The 23331-nt window shown below is 44.4% G+C and overlaps 1 protein-coding gene across 4 annotated transcripts in view; it reads left to right on the forward strand.

Annotated features, from left to right (window-relative positions):
• Nucleotides 1-23331, forward strand: part of ETV1 (ETS variant transcription factor 1) — a 76469-nt gene that overhangs the window by 23765 nt on the left and 29373 nt on the right. For all 4 annotated transcript variants that reach the window (XM_063924422.1, XM_063924425.1, XM_063924423.1 and 1 more), the window contains 3 exons: nucleotides 8323-8452; nucleotides 12489-12677; nucleotides 17601-17848. In XM_063924422.1, coding sequence (XP_063780492.1) covers nucleotides 8323-8452; nucleotides 12489-12677; nucleotides 17601-17848 — 567 coding nt within the window. The remainder of the gene's footprint in view (nucleotides 1-8322; nucleotides 8453-12488; nucleotides 12678-17600; nucleotides 17849-23331) is intronic.

Genomic DNA, 23331 nt, shown 5'->3' on the forward strand with positions numbered 1-23331 from the left:
AAGTAAGGTCAATCGTGTGGTCTGCGTTTGTTTTTTTTATTTTTTTTGTTTTTTTTTGTTTTATGTTTTAATAGCAGTTTAGAAATGTTATCGCTAGATTTGTCACAGACATAATTCACATCTTTCTTCGGGCACGGTAAACAAGAAAAATGGTTTAATGGTCCCATAAAAGGCACTCTATGCTGATAGCTGAGATTAGGCCTTTCAGTAATGGATTTTGGCGTGGGGGAAGGGCGATGGTTTGGCAGAGGTAAATGTACTGGAAGAGAATCTGTGAGAGCCTCTGATATATGTCAAGTGCTTTCAGTCTTGTTTTGTGTACAGGAAGACAGATCCAGAGAGCCTGTGACACTGGCGGCCTTATCTGCACACAGGCCTTCCCCCTCGCTTCTGGAATTTAACCAGGTGCTAACTGAAGTTCCTTAAATCCCTACGTTATAGGCGCTTCATTAAGTTTGCTAGCCAGTTTGGGGCATTATAGTCACCCATACTTCCCAACATGACCCTCTCCAGGAGGGAGAGAATGCTCTGCTTCTGGAATTTCTTCTTAATGTATGATTGCTATCACCTGTGCTGAAACACCTTTCTTATCCACTAACCTGTTCCACACAGGTGCTGGTAATCATAAATCAAGAGAAAAGTCCAGAAGCAGAGCATTGTGTCCCTCCTGGAGAGGGTCATGTTGGGAGGTATGGTCACCTGTGGTCCAGGAGTCATATTGCACCATCCCAACTCGGGTGTGGTATGTTAGGTAGATTAGACTTAGCTCGACAGTGTCTAGGTCGACCACTATTGGTCGACAGTAAGTACGTCGACATGGTTTCTAGGTTGACAGGGACTCTAGGTCGACATGAAAAAAGGTTGACATGAGTTTTTTTTACTTTTTTTGGTGTCGTTTTCTCCGTACAATGACCAGGAACCCCACACAGTGTCCCCTTGCATGGCGAGCGAACTTTGGGCAAGGTGCCTCGCTCCACTACCGCTGCGCTTGGCACAAGTTACCGTTACCAATTGTAGCCCACGTGGATCGTAAAGTATAAAAAAGTTTTCAAAATGGAAAAAAAAATTGCGTAAAACTCATGTCGACCTAGAGCCCCTGTCGACCTAGAAACCATGTTGACCTACTTACTGTCGACCAATAGTGGTGAACCTAGACAGTGTTGACTTACTGTCGACCTAAAGACCGAATCCCATAAACTCTGACCTCCATGAGTAATTAGCACTTACCTTCCTATCTGGATTCTTGGCCGCCATCCACCTTTTGTTCCCTCTAGAAGAGATGTCATAGGGAATTATAGTTCAGAGTTCTGTAGTCAGGATGCGTCGGATATTGGAATATGTCAGATTGCCTCTATTGGTCGGTTTTGGGGCTTACACTAAAGTTGCCCATACCCTTAAACGAGGTCGTCGCATGCGATACCCCTTTCATCTCCCCGCCAGCCGCCGGCAGCTCCTCACTCGCGATGTGCTAACGTTAGATTGCATTCGACAGGGCCAGATCTTAGTCTTACCTGCTGCAGGTAAGATCTAAAAACCCTGCTTACGACCACCCGGGAGCGCGCCTCAGATCTTAATCATAAGTTGACCACAGGCGATGTGGTCCATTTACTTGCGATACAAAAGGCATGATATCGCTCTAGTGTATATGGGCCTTAACAGAGGCGCGTATGTGCCCCAGGATTTGTCATGTGTTTGTAAAATCTCACGCCTAGCTGCTCACCCCATAGGCAAACGCAGGGGGGGTTTCTGGTTGCCCAGAAACCCCCTCCTCTTGGCAAGTGGCTCAAATTATAACAACAATGGCAATGGTATATAATACGGTTACTAGAGCTGCTGCCATATCATGCAGTGTAAGGGACAGAGCAGAGCTGCTGCACATGCCCAGTGGTAGCAGCTTCTTCTACCAAGTTTGCTGTGTGTGGATCTGAGCCCTCAATCAGTGCACTGGACCAGAGAGTAGCTACCAGAAAGAAGAGACAGGAGCCTTATCATGAGGTGGGAGAATGTGTGCTTAGAAAGTGCAGTTCTGGTTCCATTATATTTATGTATTTATTTATTATAGTATGTTTAATCTCTTCCTGATTACTTATTTATATTTAAATATGTTTGATGCAGCATACACTATAGACCATATATTGTGTTAAATATTAATACTGTATTCCACGTTCCGCCAAGTGGGAGATTGTGGATTGCATTTGGAAACCCCCCTCTAGAAATCCTGCGTTTGCCACTGCACCCACAGGTGTAAACAAACCGTGCACTGATCACTTCTTATCAATCTAGAACCATTTTATTTTCTTCTTTTAAGGATTTGTTTTTAAACTTACCGGGGGAGATTTATCAAAGCTTTGACGGAGATCAAGTGAAGAGAGATAAAGTACCAACCAATCAGCTCCTGGTGGTCATTTTTCAAACACAGCCTGTAACATGACAGTTAGGAGCTGGTTGGTTGGTACTTTATCACCGCGCAATTTATCACTCTCCACGGCTTGATAAATCTTCTTCTTCAGGACTTAAGCTGTACTTTGTAAGGTGCTGTAGACCCTATAAATAAAGTATAATAATAATACAACTCACATCATTCTGCATGGGCCATCTACTATTTTTAGAATGGCAGGGGTGAGGGAAAGCGGCCAGGACCACTGGTAACATAATCGGGTAGTTGTGGAACAGAGAATATCTGGTGGTACATGGAAAGTACGAGCCGCTACTTAAACAATTCTGCAGTCTATAGGTAAAATCCACCACTGGATAGGAGAAAAAAAAAAGAGCAAGTAAGTTCGCCCCTGGGCAAATCATGCTGCAATACAAGGGGTACAAACACATATATGTTGCATGCAGAATAAATACTGGCTACTTTTGCATGTAGTCCACAAATGCCGGCCAGCTTTATTTTTACACTGCAATTTAGGTCTTGGAGTTTGGACACACTCCTCCCAAATCTAACTTTCTCTGCACATTATATATCTGCACCTTCCGGGTGGTGGCTCACCCTAACCCTCCCTTCCCCCGCTGCCAAAACCTAACCCTCCCTTCCCCCGCTGCCAAAACCTAACCCTCCCTTCCCCCGCTGCCAAAACCTAACCCTCCCCGCTTGATGCCAAACCCTAACCTCCCCTTCTATGTGCCTAAACCTAACTTTTCCTCTCCAGTCCCTAACCCTAACCTTCCTGGCCCTACACCCTAACCCCTTTTGTCCTGCCTAAACCTAACCTCCCCCAACCCCACCCCCTCGCGGCAGCGCGTCCCGCTGTCAGAAAGATCGGGATGCCGGCTGTCTGTATTGTGACTCTGGCATTCCGTGCAGCGTCGGTACGTAGACACTGGGATTGTGTCCTTCGGGATCCCGGCGTCGGTATATCGACTTCCGGGATCCCGTCCGTTGGGAAGCTAACTGCTTCCCAAAAATAGGGTTGGTACCTTAGTGCTGCAACAGCTTCAATATATATATATATATATATATATATATATATATATATATATATATATATAAAATTTCAATTAGATTGCGGTGCATACAGTAACTGCTCTCCAGATCTGCTCAGTGTGCATCCTGTAATTTATTTATTTTCTCTCTGTCTGAGGCTGTGCTATGTGCACTGGATTATGCAACACTGGCATAATGTAGACGATGTACTGTAGGAGCCAGAGCCGGCCTTAGGCATAGGCAAACTAGGCAAATGCCTAGGGCATTTGGTATGCTTAGGGGCACCAGCAACTTCTGCTGATTAAAATGATATGCGGCATGCCTATATTCTGTGTGTGACTGCGGCTGTATCTACATACGAAATACTACATTGCAGTGTATTCCTGGAAATCACTGTAATGTAGCATTTCGTATGTAGATACAGCCGCAGTCGTACACAGAATATAGGCATGCTGCATATCATTTTAATCAGCGGAAGCTGCTTGTGCATCCTAGCCACATAGTAATGCAGATAAGATGCATTTTCAGAAACAAAAGGCGCCAGACGTTAGCAGAGCTGTCAGATGACTCATTGCAGGCATCTCCTGCAGAACTAGTGACGGTGCTAGGGGGCACCAGCCAAAATCTTGCCTAGGGCATCATACTGGTTAGAGCCGGCTCTGGTAGGAGCACTTGGTACTTATTCAGCATTCTGGATAAAGTGTTACTGTAGTATGCAATGCTGAAGTGCTGTACTCTCAAACTTTAGACGATGCAGCACAGTCCACATACATTAAAGATTTTTTTTATTTTATTTTCTCCAGCGTTCAAGCAAAATGTACATAGCAGGCAGAAGACTGGAGCCGTGTTCAGAGACTTTAATTTAATTAGTGTTGATCATGACTCCAGATGATGGTGATTTGATAAGGAATAATTTAGTACTTAACAGGTTTTAACATCAACCAGCTCCATGTGGGAAGGCGAAGCAAATTGCAGGATTGAGTGTGCAGCTTTCCTGGCGAGGGGATGACTGCGTCCTCATCAGATGCACAAGCTTTTGGTAGCATGAAAATACTGCCATTTAAAGGGAACTACAGGGTATTCCTTTCCGGTTGTTGTTGAAGGGAAGCATATAAATGTAACAGCCTGCTCCTCTTGCAGTTTCCTCGCATCTCAAATTTCAAAGTTGGCAAAGAAATTAATATTCATTAGTTACTTTCCTGAATGAAGTAGAAAAAAAACAAAACTGTGTTTATCAGGGGCCTATCCATTTTCCTTATAAGTAGGTGAGAATATACTTTTGTAAAACTTATTAAACAGGTAACAGGAGATTGCGCTGAAAGCTCAGCTTATCTGTCATCCCCGTAGCGAAACGTGGCCCCGTACACTAGTACGGGAACATCTGTATCTCTCAATTTATCAAACTCCGATAATGCATAATACGCAATTTCTCCACTTTATCTCTTGCAAAGGTTTGATACATTTCCCCCTTGAATATTTAGAACTGATTCTAAATGTAATTGAATTTGTCTGGTGCGACGGCCTGAGACTTTGTGTCATCATGAATTTAATCTGATTTGGTTCTGCAGCTCACATTCATAATTCTGAAAACTGTTGCCCGTTTGAGGCTAAATAGCTGCATTTTATTTCATGTTTAACAGTGTTTTCAATCGTCCTGGAGACTGTTACCGTTCGCGTTTCGCCATTCAAATGGCAAAACTGTTTGAAATATGATATCATCTAACCGTTGCGCTCAGATATGGTAGAATGGATTTCAGCATGATCAAACTTCCTTCTCCTTGCTTGGGTGTGATATAGAAGATCTACATTCAGTAGGTCTACAGTCATTAAGTCACCCCCTTATGGTAGACAGGCAGAATGTCGATATGGACAAAAGATCGACATACAAAATTACCTTTCATATGTCGATCTTTTGTCTGTGTCGACATTTTGCCTGTCGACCATGGTACAAAATGTCATGTACAAAATGTCGACGGGGTCAAAAGGTCGACATGACAATGTTTGACACACAAATGGTCTACACACGTTATTTGCATTTTTGGGGTTAGTGTGGATAGTTTTTCCATCTGAGACTGCCATTTGTAGAAACGCATCCCTTTGCGGGCTCGCTTCGCTCATCACGCTTCAAGACCGGCATCTCGCTCCGCTCTGCACACCACAAGGTTACTAAAGGTTATGATTTGTGACATGGAAAGACAAGGAATGAAAAAAAGTCCAAAAACATGAAAAAATAACCCCCCAAAAACATGCGTTGACCATATGAACCTGTCGACCTTTTGAACCGGTCAACAAATTCCAGCGTCGACCCTTCATATGTGGACCTTATGCCCATGTCGGCATACCTCCCAACCTTTAGTCTCTGGGGATCCGGACAGTCACGGAAAAAGGGATGTGGCCTCGGGTGGGAGGGGCGTGGCCAGTCAAGTGGGCGTGGTCATGCTCTGAGGACCCGTTTTCCGGTGTTTTGAGGGCGTTGGCAGCGCTCCCTGAGCAGCTGGGCAGCCCCCTGCTTCAGTCCCTGCACTGTTTAGATGCCGTGCGCACAGCATGTATTCAGTGATCACCGGCTGCTTTGCCGAACAGAGCAGCGGGTGATCAAAGCCTCCCCCAACCGCCCTCCCCCCCCCCACCCCCACCCCCACCGACGGGACACCGTGACCTGCGGGAGGGACAGCGGGACAGTATCCAAATAGCGGGACTTTCCCACTGGAATCGGGATAGTTAGGAGGTATGTCGGCCTAATGACTGTCGACCTATAATCTGAATCCCTTCTTGCATGAGTTTAGCTTGAATCATTAAGCCCATCTAAAGTTCCAGATTTGTGGTACATTACAGAGCCAATTCGGGAGTCTAGCCTCTGGACTGCGCTATATATGATACGGCAATTCCGCCCACTGCAAATATAATAAATTCTATATTTCTCTTAGTTGTGATTTACTGGCCAGATTGGCAATACTGAATAAGTGCATAAGAATGGCGGATATTCTTATTTGAATATAAATAAGCAGAGAGGGACAGAATGCTATCATTCTTATTAATTTCATTCAGACATCCCATAGCAATCGGCCACACACCCCAGGCTTTTACAAAAGCTGGATACCCGACGGGAGGCGCTTGTTTCACATTTTGTCAGGCTGGTCTTTATAGAGTTACATGGCAGCGATTTAAATGTTACTAGTTACATGTCACAGCGCCCAATCTTGCGGTTTACTGTATCAATGATGGTCCTAAATACATCAAATCTATGGGAAACAACTTTGATCTAAATTTTCTGTGTGTAATTGGGCCATTATCTTTTTGAATGTAGCAATGATTGGTTTTTGGGGGAGCATTTCAGTTATAGAAACTGCTGCTTTGTAAATATGCCCCATGGCATACAAATAAAACTACCGATGCGTCCTCATGCACCATTGCTGTTATCGCACCAAACAGACGCTGTCGGCGCGACTGGTCCCATGAGACTCTACAAGTGTTGGGTGTCTCTTTTTGCATATTTTTTCCCCAATAATGCATCTTAGTTGCAACGCAATGTGACTAGGATGCACCAGGAGACTGTGCTGCCTAATTTCATATGTAACATTTGTCTATCTGTGTACGACTGAGTCTATGTGGGGAATTCAATTATGGACAAAAGGATTTGCCCGGCTGGGTAGTGCAACACCCACTTCACTTTACGGCGGCGGGATCTTGCTCAAAAGTGTTCACTACCTCATAGGGTAGCGAGCACTTTTGAGCGACAGGGGAGCCAATCAGGTCGGGCGAAGAGTGCAAATCGAGCTGCCTTGGCCAGCATTTAAATGCAGCGGCAACCCCAATTTGACCACTTTGCCTACAATTGAATTTCCCCTTCTGTATCTGTACACAGAGTGCTACAATGTTGCAGCCGCAGCTTTTTTCCAATGTAAGTTTTGTTATACTTCATATACAGATGCAGTCACACATATTATATAAGTGTCATATCATATATCACATTATTCAGCACAGTCTCCTGGTGCGTTGTAGTCACGTCGTGTTGTGTCTAAAATGCATTTTCAGCAATAAATGGCACCTGGCATTAGCAGAGATGCACAGCACCTGGCAGCTCACTCGTGTCAAGGCACCTCACACCACATGGCGTATTGAGGCAAGATGTATGAGGACACATCTGTACTGTGATTTGCCCCTGCCGGCAATATGTAATAGCTGTTTGGGAATTTCTGCGACTATGCCCGTATTTTTAAAGCAGCAGTCATTTACAAGACAAAACCAGGTTGGTTTTGACTCGTAAATGAATGCCGCTTTAAAAATACAGGCATACTGGCAGATATTCCTGAACAGCCTGCACCTCGCAGACTATTTAATATTGCCCAAGGTCACTGTAACCCGTCCATTGGCATTTATTTTCTAAGTTGAAGTATCCTATGAGCCGTGACATCTCTTCTGTTGTCAAAAAACATCCCTCACTGTGGCCTATGCTCAAGGGAGGGAGCCATTTTGTCGCTCAAATAAGGGAGGGAGCCATTTTGTCGCTCAAATAAGGGAGGGAGCCATTTTGTCGCTCAAATAAGGGAGGGAGCCATTTTGTTGCTCAGTTTTTATCCTATAGAAACTTGTAGCATTATCCAGGCACTGTGATATCTTGTTCCTGTTGATTAGGCCAACAAAATGACTGCTTCTACAATGCGTTGACAGTATTGCAGTACACAAAACAATCTCATTTTGAAGTAAGAGTTGAGATCAGATTTTCTCATTGTTCTGACAAATTTACTTTTCTAACAGCATGATATTTGGCGTCCATTTTTATTCAAGATTGAGACATTTTGTTTGGTGTTTTCTATGTCACATTTTACTAGTTAATAAGTATTGTACAATATGACATTGATATCTAATAACCGTGTATGTTTTTTGTTTCCTAGTGGCCTTTCATGGTGTCCCTTTGAAAATTAAGAAAGAACCCCACAGTCCCTGCTCTGAATTGAACACTGCTTGCAGTCAGGAACATCCGTTTAAGTTCAGCTATGGAGAAAAGTGCCTGTACAATGTCAGGTAAGCACAATAATCATTTTTACCTTGAGTATTTACTGAATGTCCCTTTTGCGCAGGATGAATGTTGTGTGTGATGAATGTTGAGTTGCGATTAAGGCTGTCAGCCACATTAAAACCCTACATTCGGGTTTAACATTATGACTGTGAGGGAAAAACAAAAAAATAGCCTATCATTGGGCCTAATTCAGACCTGGCAGGTGATTTTTGCACTGCTGCGATCAGTCCCTGCGCAGCCCAGGACTTACTCAGCCGCTGCGATCACATCAGCCTGTTGAGGACCGGAATTGACGTCAGACACCCGCCCTGCAAACACATGGACACGCCTGCGTTTTTCCAAACACTCGCAGAAATCGGTCAGTTGCCACCCACAAATGCCTTCTCCCTGTCAATCTCGCAAACGCCCGTGCAAATGGATCCTTCGCACAAACTCATCGCTGAGCGGCGATCCGCTTTGTACCCATGCAACGCGCCTGCGTATTGCGGTGCATACGCATGCGCAGTTTAAACCTGATCGCCCGCTGTAGGAAAACGCAGCCTAACGATCAGGTCTGAATTAACCCCATTGTCTTATGTACGCAAAAGTTACATTGGCAGCAGCCATTTTTATTTTTTAACCACCAGAATGCCCGCTGAGTCTGCTTTTCTCTGACCGTGACAGGGAAGAGGCAACGCATGGTAAAGCATGCAGAAAAAAGCCTAGATTATGCTTTTACATTTGATAATAGTTTTCTTGCATACAATTGAATTAACTTTGTTAGAAATAGTAAATACTTTTTTCTTCATATATGCCGGTCCAGAATAAAAATATGTGAACCAATCAATTGTACTCATTTTTCTGCTGTTGCGTTTTCTAAATAACACAAAAGTTGGGGCAGCACCGTTGGCATAGTGGCTAGCATTACTGCCTCACAGACACGAGGTCATGAGAAGTTTAATTATTGACCAGTGTACTGTCTGTGTGGAGATTGTATGTTCTCCCAGTGTTTGAGGATTTCCCCCATATGCTTCAGTTCCTCCCACACTCCAAAAAACATACTGGCACTTTAATTGGCTTCTGATCAAAGACAAATAACCCTTAAGTGTATGCAGGGGTTGCTTTAGAGAGGACTGTGCCCGTGCCGGAGACTACTGTGCATGAGCAAATCACTGGAAAGATGGCAACCGCGCCATTTTCCTGGTGAAGCGCAGGACTCCGGAGAGGTCAGTATAACACCTGGGTGCAGGGTTTGCAGGGTGGGCTCCCCATGTGTACCTCACACACACCCTGTGGCCATTATAGATACACCATTGTGTGTATGCATGTCCATGTGATACTACATAGACCCCTATTTGCCCTAAGCCTTGAAGAGAGATGGAGATAAAGTACCAGCCAATCAGCTCCTAACTATCTACAGGCTGTGGGGCAGATGTATTAAGCCTGGAGAAGTGATAAAGCAGTGATAAGTGGAAGGTGATACACACCAGCCAATCAGCTCCTAACTGTCAATTTACATATTGGAGCTGATTGGCTTAATACATCTGTGTTTGAAAAATGACAGCAGTTGGTTGGCTGGTACTTTATCTCCGTCCACTTTAGCTCTCTTCAAGTCTTAGTACATAGACCCCAAAGATTGCAAGCGCCACTGGGGCAGGGACTGATCTGACTAGATATTCTCTGTAAAGCGCGCATAATATTTGAGAGATATAAATAATCATTAATAAATAACTAAATTAATAATAAATGTTCCTCATTCAGCACTAAGGATTAACGGCCTATAAATATCTGCCATATTGTTGCAACTACTGTAATTACAGTGAATGGGGGGGGGGGGGGGGGGTGCAGCTCATACAGATTTATTTTCAAAAACTATTCACCTGCCGGCTCAAAGGCCCAGCACACAACGCGGGCCTGTTTTCCACCCGAAGGGCCACAAAAAGTTGCTAATGGTACTTACAACAGGGAAATAGATTTTTTAAAAATAAATAACCTATTTGTAAACAATCTGAAGATGATGTTTTGGAAGCTTTTGTAACATTTTAAATAGAATTTGCCTCTTGAAATCTAAAAATAAATAAAAGGAAAAGAAATTTGGTAGAGGTGTATCAAGCCTTGGAGAGAGATAAAGTGGAGAAGTTGCTAATCCGCTTCTGTCATTTTTCTAGCGCTGTTTATAAAATGAAAGAAGCGGATTGGTTGCTTTGGGCATCTTCTCCACTTGATCGATCTCCTAGGCTTGATACACCTCCCCCTCCGGTTTGTCTTATTGAATCTGTTTGATTTCTCTGCAACCTCAGCAGATGAATTCACAATCACCACCCAAAGAGATTAAGACACCTTTCTAATTTACTAGTCTCCCTAGTTGCCAGTTGTATAATTTATGGGGCCTCCTGGCTCTTCGTTCCTTTAGATGAAAAATAATGCTTTTCAGCAGAGTGTTTTCAAAAAGCTTTTTAACCTTTGCTTTCTTTACCGTAATGCATTTTTGTTTAGTATAGGCGAGACAGGCTTTTAAAGTGATTTACACCGTGCTGCGTGTCCAGTTCGCAATGGATTGGGCCTTGTAGGTAGATCTTGCAGATCAGGTGATGTTTCTGCTATATATATATTTTTTTTTAGTTTTATATAACTGTTAATGTAACAAGTCGTAATCCTTTCTCGCTTTGTTTATAGTCTGAAAAAGTAGTCTGGTTATCCCCACTTGAGAGACCTAATCATGAAACATTAAATTGTCTGTTTTATAGGGATCGTTCTGTTGATTGAAACAAGGGCAGTAAAAAAGTCTGCGAGACGGCTTTGCGGGCAATTTACTGTCTGATAACGCATATGGATATCGTGACCTTATGCGTGATATACCGGACGCTAGAGATCCATTTTATTTAAACATTTTTGTTCTACATATTTTTTTTTTTATAGATCTATAGTTTATTATATACTGATGTTAAAAGTTGTGTGTTCTGATTTATCATTGGGTCTAATTCAGACCTGAATGCTAGGCTGCGTTTTCATACAGCGGGCGATCAGGTCTAAACTGCGCATGCACTGCAATGCGTAGGCGTGTTGCGCGGTTACAAGGCGGATCACCTCTCAGCGATGGGTTTGTGCGAAGAATCCATTCGCATGGGCGTTCGCAAGGAGATTGACAGGAAGAAGGCGTTTGTGGGTGACAACTGACCGTTTTCTGGAAGTGGTTGGAAAAACACAGGCGTGTCCAAGCGTTTGCAGGGAGGGTTCCTGACTTCAATTCCCGTCCCGGACAGGCTGATGTGATCGCAGCGGCTGAGTAAGTCCTGGGCTGCGCAGACACTGCACAAAATCTGTTTGTACAGCTCTGCTACACATGCGATCACCCACTTGCAAAGCGAAAATACACTCCCCTATGGTCGGCGACTATGCAAACGCAGGACTGTAAAAAAAAACAACCCCTAGCGAGCGAACAGGTCTGAATTAGGCTCATAGGCTCATAGTTTGCGTCCAAGAGTTGGGAGGCCTAGGTGGTATTTCCCTTAGATCCCTCAGATAAGAATATGCACAGTGCATAGTCTCTGGACCATAATAGACGTATCTCCTGCTAAAGCTCTTCTGTCCTCTCTTTCACATGCGGTGATAACCTAATAAAACACTTTGGGCCGGTGGTCTGGTGGCAGGGGGCTGGTCTGATGTCCTCATTAAGACCATTGTACTCTGTCGCTGGGGACGTGGACAGGTCAGATGGTTGAACAGAGGGCAGGCTAGTCACAAATCCCCTCGCTTTGCTATTAGCCTGCACGGAGATATCCTAAAAGCAAGACTTGTATACTGTATACTTATTCTGTACTAGGCACATTTAAACAAAGTTATTTTTAGACCTTAAGGTCCCGATAAAGAAACAGCAAAAAAAAGTCATAATTACATTTTAAATTCTCCCCAAAAATGCAGCAACAGATGCCATATTTATTTTTAAAGATTGCATTTACATCCGCCCCCAATCATTTGCAGAAAAAAGCGTAATGATTTCCGGAACCCAAGAGTGCGGTGTGTAGTTTGTTTTCCATGATAGTATTTTGTTTTTCTTTTCAGTGCCTATGATCAGAAGCCGCAAGTTGGAATGAGGCCCTCCAACCCCCCAACACCCTCAAGCACTCCAGTGTCTCCATTACACCATGCATCACCCAGTACAGCACAGAATCCAAAACCAGAGCGACTTTTTCCCACTCACCTTCCACCGTCCCAGCCGATTCCAGACAGCAGTTACTCAATGGACCACAGGTGAGGCAACGCTGCTATTCCGCATTCTCCCAGTGTCCTCTAGCTTTTATTTAAAGAGGAGAGTAACTGTGGGGGGTTTTTCTTGGATGTTCAAAAGTTGCTCTCTACATGCTGCCATATGTGAAGGCACATCCGAAGTCACTGACCTCGATATTATGAAATAGCACAGCACAGCAGACTTTTTTTTTTTTCCTAGCACCTTCACAGGTGAAATTCAGTGTTGGAGTTCACTTTGACAGACGTGAGCCATCAATGAGAATAAATTGTCTGCCTCATTATAAATGACATATTTATTTAAATGACGTTTTAAGTAAAAATGTATTGCATATTGTATTAATGGGTTTAGTATTAATAAAGGAACGAATGTTCTTAGAATTGGGTTTTAGTGACGTTCCCTTCTGTTAAATATTCCTGAAGACTTTAATGCTTAAAAGTAATATAAATCTGTTCCGAGATACGTAACCATTATAAAAACAGTCCGGTTTTGTTCTTAAGTTACAATGGGGCAGATGTATTAAGCCTGGAGAAAGGATAAAGAAGTGATAAGTGCAAAGTGATAACGCACCAGCCAATCAGCTCCTAACTGTCATTTTTCAAATCCGTAATGACTGGCTGGTGCGTTATCACCTTGCGCTTATCACTGCTTTATCACTTCTCTTTTATCCCTTCTCCAAGTTAATACATCTGCCTCAATATGTAGTGATATGACTTGTAATAACCTTAAAATTGCAGTAGTGACTACATTGCTATGAGAGGGTTAGGGCTAGGCACTTGAGGGAGGTTTAGGGAGAGGGGTTAGGGATAGGGCCACTCTACTAACCAGATCATACCGCACCCTTTATATTTGTGTTACTGCACTTTGCTGTCTATTTCAGTTGAAAGACAATTGGATGAACAACCAGGGCCGGTTCTTGCCCTTGTGGCGCCCCGGGCAAAATGTTAGGGGTGTGGCTTAATACGGGGGAGTGGTCAGTCACGCCCCCATTTGTAGCACCACTGAAAGGAAAAAAAAAAAAGTATACTTACATCCCCGCTCCTGATTCCAGACCTCCGCCGGCGCCGCTCCTCTCCTCGGATGCATAGACACTAGAGGTCCAATTTTGACCCCTAGCGTCTGTGCCACAATGCTGTGACGTCATCGCGCACCGCACAGCAAAGGTCCTCTCCACGAAGGGAAACTAGATGCGTAGCGTCTGGTTCCCTTCACAGCGGGGGACCAGCGGGGGCGGGGGGCACAGTGGCGGATCTTGCCATGGCGCCGGCGCAAAAGTCCTGCTTGCCCGTGGCAAGATCCGCTACTGTGAACAACACGGTTATACTGTAGTTATGTTACGTTGTTATTTACTGTTATTGTATGGTGCATTACCTGTTTATAGACTGCAGGTGTCACTGTTGCCACTGATTTTGCGCCAGAAACAGTGACCTCTGTAGGCAAAATGAAGGTACTTCGGTGCACCAATGTTCATTTAATCAAAGTAACTTTTGAATGATTTTGATTACTCAGCAGTGTGTGGCGATTTATACACCATTGGATTTAGTGGCATTAGGGGTTTGAGTTGTGTCTTTTGGTTGAGTAGAAGCTACCTTTATTTTTTTTACGAAACCCCATAACAATATGCAGCATGATATGAGGGCAGAAGGTATATACGTTTGTAATATATAAGTGAAATAACTAACAGGCACTCTGTACTGTAAAGCTTACCACCCTGTGGCATGCTGGAACTTGTTGGTCTACAACTGATGTTGTAATATAGGGTTATTGCATGCCTGGGGAAGGTCAGCATGGCTAATTGAAGTTACCTATCTGGACAGAGATATTTTACACCAATCCAAGAATGTAATGTAAGGCTAGCCATCCGTGTATCATGTCGCGTTGCCATTGGCGTTTCCTTATCCCCATATTCCTACAGAAACATGGAAATTCTACTTTTTGTATATGTTTTGCATTGCAAATGATTTCTAGCACAGTCTAAAATGCTACTATGTTGTTAGCTAATGGGTTTGAATCATGGTGTCTGGATGCAAAGTGTCAGTATTGTAGCATAAATTACTTCATTCAGGTCTGTGATTTGTTGCTGCCTCCTGCTCCCTTCAATAAATCTGTATTCCGCTGGTGACCTTCAATGGTTAATGCTGAAGAATCATTTTGCATATTGAGCTGTGCACCTTTTAAAATATTATCACACAATTAACCTCTGATGGAACTGCCGGAGTTTATTCCCTTGTCTTTTAAATTCTGCAACTGGAACTGTTTATACATTTTATTAAAAAAAAAAAAAAGTTATCAATCTAGAACCATTTTATTTACTTGTTTTAAGGATTTGTTTTTTTTAAAACGTACAGGGGAGATTTATCAAAGCTTTGAGAGAGATCATGGGGTCTATTCATGAAGCAGTCAAAAGAGTGGAGAAGTGAGCCAGTGGAGAAGTTGCCTATGGCAACCAATCAGCTGCTCCGTACAATTGAATAGTATGCAAATTATAAATGTTACTTCAATGCTGATTGGTTGCCATGGGCAACTTCTCCACTGCCTCACTTCTCTACCTCGTTTCACTGCTTCATGAATAGACCCCTAAGTGAAGAGAGATAAAGTATCAACCAATCAGCTCCTAACGGTCATTTTTCAAACACACCCTGTAAAATGACATGAGCTAAACGGTTGGTACTTTATCTCTCTCTAAGGGGTACATTTACTAAGCAGTGATAAGAGCGGAGAAGTGAGCCAGTGGAGAAGTTGCCCATGGCAACCAATCAGCACTGAAGTAACATCTATAATTTGCATACTATAAAATGATACAGAGCTGCTGATTGGTTGATGGGGAAATTTCTCCAATGGCTCACTTCTCCGCTCTTATCACTGCTTAGTAACTGTCCCCCTAAGCGTGATAAATCTCTGTGGTACATATAGTTATGTAGCTTGTTTGCTTACCGAGATCTAGAAGTTACAACAGTAGGCCGCTATTGTATTCCATGTAGCAGTTACATGAAATACACGGGTGGTATTAAGTTTGCCGGCTGTTGGGATCCCGACGCTCAGTATACCAGCGCTGGAATCCCGACACCCGGCATACCGACACCTATTCTCCCTCTTGGGGGTCCACGACGCCCCTGGAGGGAGAATAAATAGCAAGGCGCGCGTAGCGAGCTCGCAAGGGGCTCATTTGCACTCACCCTGCTGTCGGCATGCCGGCGGTCGGGATCCCGGCGTCGGTGTGTGCTGGCCGCCGGGAACCCGGCCGCCGGCAAACCATACTACATCCGAAATACACCAACACTGTACGTTCTACAATGCCTTTCATATATCTAAAAGAAGGATTGTCTCCAAATAGTCTTTCACCCCACATTCACGGAATGTTTTCTGGTATTAAGGAAGTAATTCCATAGTGCTCTCCGCTTGTTCTTGCAGACCTGCGTTGCTGATAAAAGGGAAAGGCACAGGGAACGGTAGTTGTAGTGTAGCTCTCAGCAACAGCCAGGCGTTCCTTACATTTTACTGCAGAATTTAGTCCGGGAAAAGAGTAACGCACCTGTGGTAAAAGTTCTTTCTATAAAGAGATACTGGATCAGATCACATCTACAGCTAAAAAAAATATATTTTCCAGACTTGTAAAAACCTAATTACCAAACCCAACACTGTTCATAGGGCAAACATGTCTTCTATGGATACTAGGTGCCCTGTCGCCTGTCCGTAAGGGGCTTCCGGAGGCCCTAATAGTAGTAAATAAAAATGAGACCGATCGTGTCCTGTTATGGGATTGTGTTATGTGAACGGCCAGGGGTGAACACAGGATTTCTGGAGGGGGGTTTCCAAATGTTTAATATTAGAGCGTTGTCTCCAGCTGATGAAGGATGCAGAATTGGTATGTAACAAGCTGCCCCAAACACAGGGGGTAATTCAGACTGGATCGCAGTCTGAATTTCTATGTGCACTGCGCATGTGCAGCCAGTCAGATGCAAAAGCATCTCAGTGGAGCGATCGCCTCTGCCTGATTGACAGGTATAGGCAGTCACAGGGCGAGAGGCGTGTCCGGACCGTGGGGGGGGGGGGGGGGGGGGGGGGGGCACGGCGGCTGCGTGGTGTCACATGCAGCCACTGTGACCAAAAACGCGGCGGGTAGCTCCCCGCCAGAGCGCAGGAGCTGCACAGGTAGAGAGCTACTCGCCAGGTACAGAAGCATTGCCGCCGTGCCATGCTTTTGTACCTGTGCGGGGAAGGCAGGGCCTGACATGCGGGGCGGACTAGCCCTGCGCTGGGCGTCCCCCTGCATGTCCGAGTAACTGATCGTAGATGTGCTAAGTTTAGTAATACAGTACGTCAGACATATGCAGGTTCTAGGATCCCAGTAAGCCACTTACCAGATTCTCTCTCTGGTGCGATGACTGAGCGCTCAGATCCACAGACAGACACACAGCAGACTTGGTAGGATGAAAGAATTTTTAGTAGAATGTATTCTACACTGAATTGGCCAGAATTGTACCCCAGTACAGAATTCCAGTTATTGTGCCTGATTCAGACTCGGACACAACGGCGCTGTCATCTACGCATGCTTCCTCATTATGTTCGTACAGATTTGCAGATCAAATTTAGATGCGCGATAGCATAAATGTAAGGGGCGTTCCTGGATCGTCATAAAGATGTTGCTTGTTATGGAAGTGTTGCAAGCGTGCTAATTTCGATGGTGCAACTAGTGTTCATTCTAGCATCCTGCACCTGTCACAACCCGTGCAGCTACTCGCTCCTTCATGGGGTGTTTATTTCTGCTCTGGTGCTTCTAGCACACTCTGGTCTGTATTTCAGCGCTGAGATACTACTGTGTCCTTATCCTAATCAGGCCCACTAACTTGTATTTAGGTTCTTTCTACTATTCTATAATAAATTAAGCCAGTTATAAAGGTTTGGGTGATTTTGTCTTTCAAATTCAGGTTTCGCCGGCAGCTCTCCGAACCCTGCAATTCGTTCCCACCGCTCCCCACACTGCCAAGGGAAGGACGGCCTGTCTACCAGCGACAAATGTCCGAACCCAGCATCCAGTTCCCTCCTCAAGGATTTAAGCAAGAATACCACGATCCAGTTTATGAACATGGCGCTATGGTTGGGAATGCACCAAACCAGAACTTCCCTCCACCGCTTATGATTAAGCAGGAGCCAAGAGACTTTGCTTACGACTCTGGTAATTATAAGGGTTACTTGCCGATTGGCTTATGTGATGTATTCATGAATGTATATAAAGCCTCTTCCACTGAAATGCACTCGATAAAAACTTTCAGGCCCTCTTGTTACCTTTTTGTACTGTATGGGCTTATTTTTTTCAATTTCCTCTTCTTTACAAAGGACAAAAAAAAAAACCCACACTGGGCAGCCAATAACAAATGTCTGCTTTTGTGTGGTAAAAAGCTGAAATTGCAAAGCCTACCATGTCAGTTAATTTATTTACAAATTTGAACTGATGCGTCTTGCATCTGAATCCAAACTCACAGGGACATAGTTTAACAGACTGGGATGGTGTAATCCAGCTATGAGACCAGAATTTAGGCTACAGTAGAAGTTTAAATCAGATTAGTACAGACAGAATAAATGAGAGCCTAAAAACCAGAAAGCCTGACTTAAAAAGCTCTAAGGGGGGGGGTGTGGGGGTTAGGGGGGGGGGGGGGGACACTGTGAAGTCACTTCAGAGAATCGAATACCCCTTTAAGAAGTTTTGCTGGCCCGTGCTGTGGACTTGAACCGTAGGAATGTAAGAGTCCCACCTGGTAAGGACTCCTGACCGTGGTAGGTGGTCCCATATTTTTTGGGCACATATTATGCTAAGAACCTCAATTTTACTCCATGTTAAACTGCAGAGTTTGTTATAACTGTTCAGATTGCCAGTGTTCTTAATGTGATAATAGAGTGTGCACATGCGTTTTCTCTTTTTTTTTTTTTTTTCTGTCTGGCACTATACAGTAAGTCTCAGCACAGTGGCACCTCTTACTATGTTTAAATTAGAGTGTCCAGTCCAGATCTCCCCTCCTCTAAGATGCAGAAATATTTTTGCTGTCATGTTCTAATAAATTCTGGAAATGTGCAAAGGAGCAACTGAGTGACATCACAGAATCCAGGGAACAACTTCCGCCAGCATGATTTACCGGCGGACGGGAAACCGGCTGTCAATATCCCAACAGAGGCACCCCGCCCGCCAGAATGCTGGCAGCAGGGCGAGCGCTAAGAGTCCCCTTGCGGGCTCGCCATGTTGCGTGGACACCCACGAGTAGGAATAGCCCCGGTGCGCTGGGATTCTGGCTGTAGGCGTTGCCGGCTGTCAGGATTCCGGTGTCTGTATCCTGACCGCCAGGATCCCGACAGCTGGCAAATCAACTGCATCCCTGTGCATGTAATAAATATATGAATTACTCAGAGACCAGACTAACACTGCTGATCCACTAAAGGTTCTCCCCTAAGTGAATTCCTGCTACACCTGAGTATCTAGATTTCACTTTCAAGTAGTCGACTCATGAGGATTGGAGGACGACTCAAATAGAAAGCCCCTCTGATACGAAGGGTTTTTTATATCGCTGTGTCGGGTATCCATATCCGCTTATTTTTGATAATACTTACCATACAGTTAAGATGTACCCCTGATGAAGTCTTATAATAAGACGAAACGCGTTGGATATTCTTGTTCTTCCTTTATTATGTCACCTTTGAATATATATTGAAGAAAAAGAGGAGACTGTAGAGATTCACCTACTATTGTCCTCAACATCTTAAACGGAAATACACTTAGTGTGGAGCGACTTATTACTCCTTTTACAAATGAACCATGGACTTTAAACTTGTTTTTATGTATATATAATACATTTTATGATGGAACGTGTTGCCACCATGTTTTGACTCTTAAAGGTGTGAATCATAAGTGCCTTTTGTAACACAGGGTGTTGACTCAACCCTCAGGCGCCAGATCACCTATTGTTGTAAATATATATATATATATATATGTATATATATATATACACACAGAGAAAAAACCACAGCACTCACCACACCAGAAGCGGGGCACAGCTATGCACTTACCACTCACAGGGTGGGGTGCATGTAACACAGCACTCTCCACCACAAAAGCGCCCGCCCTGTAAGTGGTAAGTGCAGCTGTGTACCCCGCTTTTGTGGTGGAGAGTGCTGTGTTACATGCACCCCACCCTGTGAGTGGTAAGTACATAGCTGTGCCCCGCTTCTGGTGTGGTGAGTGCTGTGGTTTTTTCTCTGTGTGTATACGATGGGGTTAATCTATGGTTAGCTCTTATTAACCGTGGCCACTAGCTTTCTCATGCACCCCTGTGTGGACTTTATTATCCTGAACCTGTCTCAGCTGTTCCTTAACAATCATCTTTGAGCCAGTGCAATAGGTGACTAGTGTGCCTTTAAAAGCCATAAAGTCTGTGGCAGGTACACATTAAATCTAGCAGGCAGATGATATGTGTAACAGCAGTGAAGTAGTCAGGTTTTAAGACTCTGTGATAGTGTAGGACCTGCATGAAGGTGGGGTACCTTGAAAATCGGTATGCAGGCTTCCGTGCATTGGCCAATCCACCAACTAAACCCCCATCATTTATTTATTGAATTGTTGAGGATAAGTGAGTTTACTTTGGTGAGTGCTGGGTTCTTTGTTTGTGTATATATATATATATATATATATATATATAATATACGACTGGCACAACAAAGTCAGAGGACTCCGTATGTTTTAGGGCTACAGCATCAAAGAAAAGTTTGCGGTGATTTCCCTGCCGGGCTTCATGCAGTAACATATCACTGAGATCAGGAGTTACTGTAAGTGCTATGGTCTCGCTAGTTATTTGATTTGAGAATTGTGCAGTCTGGATTTACTCCTTATGCATTAACAGGGGTCAGAAGAACACAGGCTGCTTTTAAGTCCATAATGGACGTCTGTGGATGGTCTTAAACCAATCACGTAGATTTTAGCGATGAGTGATTGATCTCCAGGGGGCCGCCTTTTGTAAGCACTGTCTTTTTTACATGAATGGGCTTTGTACAGCTCAGAGGTTCATTCATAAAGACGAAGAGTAGAATGGAAAAAAAAAAGAAAAAAAAGAATCTGAAGCCGTTCAATAATGTGGAGCTGGAAGGTTTCGCGTTCCATCAGCTGTTCTGCTTGCCAGATAACTTGAAGCAGTGATTAATGTTCATTGGCTGTGCCAGTATGTTATATGACTCTGGTTTATGGGCTCAGTGTACCGGATGTACACAGATGTAGGAATCTGTGTTCTGAACTGTGAAAGATAAAAAAAGGAATAGATTGCTGTGAATAACTTTTCTCTTTCTTCTGCGCTTGCTAAGGAAACCCAGCAGAGTCTGAGCCGCAGACTTCGTAGAGTTGTAAGCGCGACCCAAAATCCACTTTGAGTACGGATTAGGGATTTAATGAACAGTGCAGTTGTATCTGGTACTGTCTATTAGAGAGCTCTGAGATACAATCCAGTCCCCTGTGATCTAGAAAATCATCCATCCCGATTAGGGCAACAGTGATTGCATAGGAGTCAGCTCCGTGGGTGCTTCAGCACCCCCAATAATTGTACTGATGCAGCCACGACTCTCTTGGAATGTCCAGGAGACTCCTGGATTTCTGGAGTTCAGCCAATGAGAGTAGAGCTCTCCCAGATGCCGCCCATTTTCCTAGTTAAGTAGGCGGACCTTCTTGTTGTGCGATGCAGTTTGCAATGTTGCATATTGCAGCATTGTGCAGCGGGAAGAGGCATGCCATAAGGGTTCAGTCTGCTTGGATATGCCCCCAGCAATTGTCATCTGGACATCAAGATCCCAAAGGGCTGAGGCCCTGACAATGTGCAGGCATGGCATTTTTCGGTTTTGGGAGGTAGAAACACGAGGACCCCCAGTCAGATTAAAAAAGTTGCCATAAAAACATGGGAAAAAGTATATTTAGGATGAATCACCAGTTGCCCAAACCTCCTGCTCTGCTGACTGCAGTAATGCAGCCATATTTGTTTCTGAAGTAGGTTTAAATATAACCCCCTACACAGCTAATTACAAAGAGCCGTTAATCTGGCCTAAGGGCCTGGTTCAGAGATGAGCGCAAATCCGATATTTGTGCAGTGGAGTGATTATCGGGGGTCTGCTTATGACCTTCACCGCCACTGCATCAAGTATCATTACTGTGGGTGCCCGCAGTGAGGATTTGGATGCAGTGTGACTGAGGGTGAGGGAGCATTTGTGGGAAGTAAAGAGAGAGGGATGGCTTAAACGCAGGCGTTTCGTGACGGTTTGGGGGGCTGTCGCAGACTGCAGTTGTGATCCTGTACACCAGGCCTGTTGTGAAACTACACATCCCAGCAAGCCCTGCCACAGTTTTAGCATTCCTTAACAGCAAAACTGTAGCAGAGCATGTTGAGACTTGTAGTTTCACAACAGCTGGAGAGCCACAGTTTGGCCAGGCCTACTGTACGCAGACATAATGGCTCCGGCATCTCCATTCCATGGCCTTTCTGAGTGACCAGAACTCCGATAATCAATCTGGGTCCAGATCTGTCAGATATTGTTGGCCCGGGAATTGCTCGGTGTGTACGCTGCACCGGGGCCTGACGGTTGGTTGATAGCCCGTTGGATCGGTCACCGACATAACGTACCATAGGAATGGCATCACACAGAATCTGCAGTGTGTACGGGAAGCAGCACCATCCTGTATATAAAATGTCAACGATTTGAAGTTCAGATGATCGTTTGAAACACAGCAATTAATTGTCTAGTCGCTGGCAAATCTGGCAGGTCATGGTTTATGGATTTCTTTAATCACGCACAGGGGAGTTGGTCTGTTTTTGCGGGGTCAGAAATTATCCACCTGTTTGCACATACAGAAATCCTGAAAACATGATACAGTATGTCGGGGTTACTTGAGGACTGCAGTTGAGAATCGCTGTTCTAATGTATCTTCATTTGAACCACAGAAATACAGTCTGGGCCCTTTTACTGTAAATACATTTACAGTAAAGCGCGAGGACATCTTGGCAGAAGGTCGGGTCTAGGGAAGACAATCCCAGGCCATTTTCTCAATCCCAGGATTGGGGATTGAAAAATGATCATCCCCAGTTTTCCCATAATTCCCGGGATACTCAGGATTGGGTTGATGGTTTTAAAATTAAATTCTTCAATGCTAGCCCGCCCCGCCCACACAACAACTCACCATCCTCTGTACAGGCAATTGCTGCGGGTGGTGAGGTGAGATCCGAGTGGCGCATGTGGCTGGCGTCAGGCTGCGTTGCGTGACCTCTGACATCACGTCACGCTGTGCAGTGCGCACAGCCGGGGGCAGGGGAAGCCGGGAAGCTCCTGATCCTGCTGAATATGCGGCATTGAAAAAAAAAAGATGGTGGCTAATCCCGAAATCCCCGGGATTGGAAGCTCCAATGCCGGGATTCAATCTCGGACAATTTTAGGCCAAAATCCCGGGATTCTGCGGATCCTGAGCCCGGGATTTGGCCAACCTAGTATGGTCTACATGTTGACAAAAGTGTCCATAATTTGGCTAGATTGGTATTGGGTACTGGTTCATTCTTATATTGTAACAGTGTGTACTTGCTTTCATTTTGCCTAATTCATTGTTTTGGCAGCTACACCCAGCCATGGGAGTAATTCAGAGTTGAT

The sequence above is a fragment of the Pseudophryne corroboree genome, chromosome 5 (assembly GCF_028390025.1).
Source record: "Pseudophryne corroboree isolate aPseCor3 chromosome 5, aPseCor3.hap2, whole genome shotgun sequence".
NCBI classification, from domain to species: Eukaryota; Metazoa; Chordata; class Amphibia; order Anura; family Myobatrachidae; genus Pseudophryne; species Pseudophryne corroboree.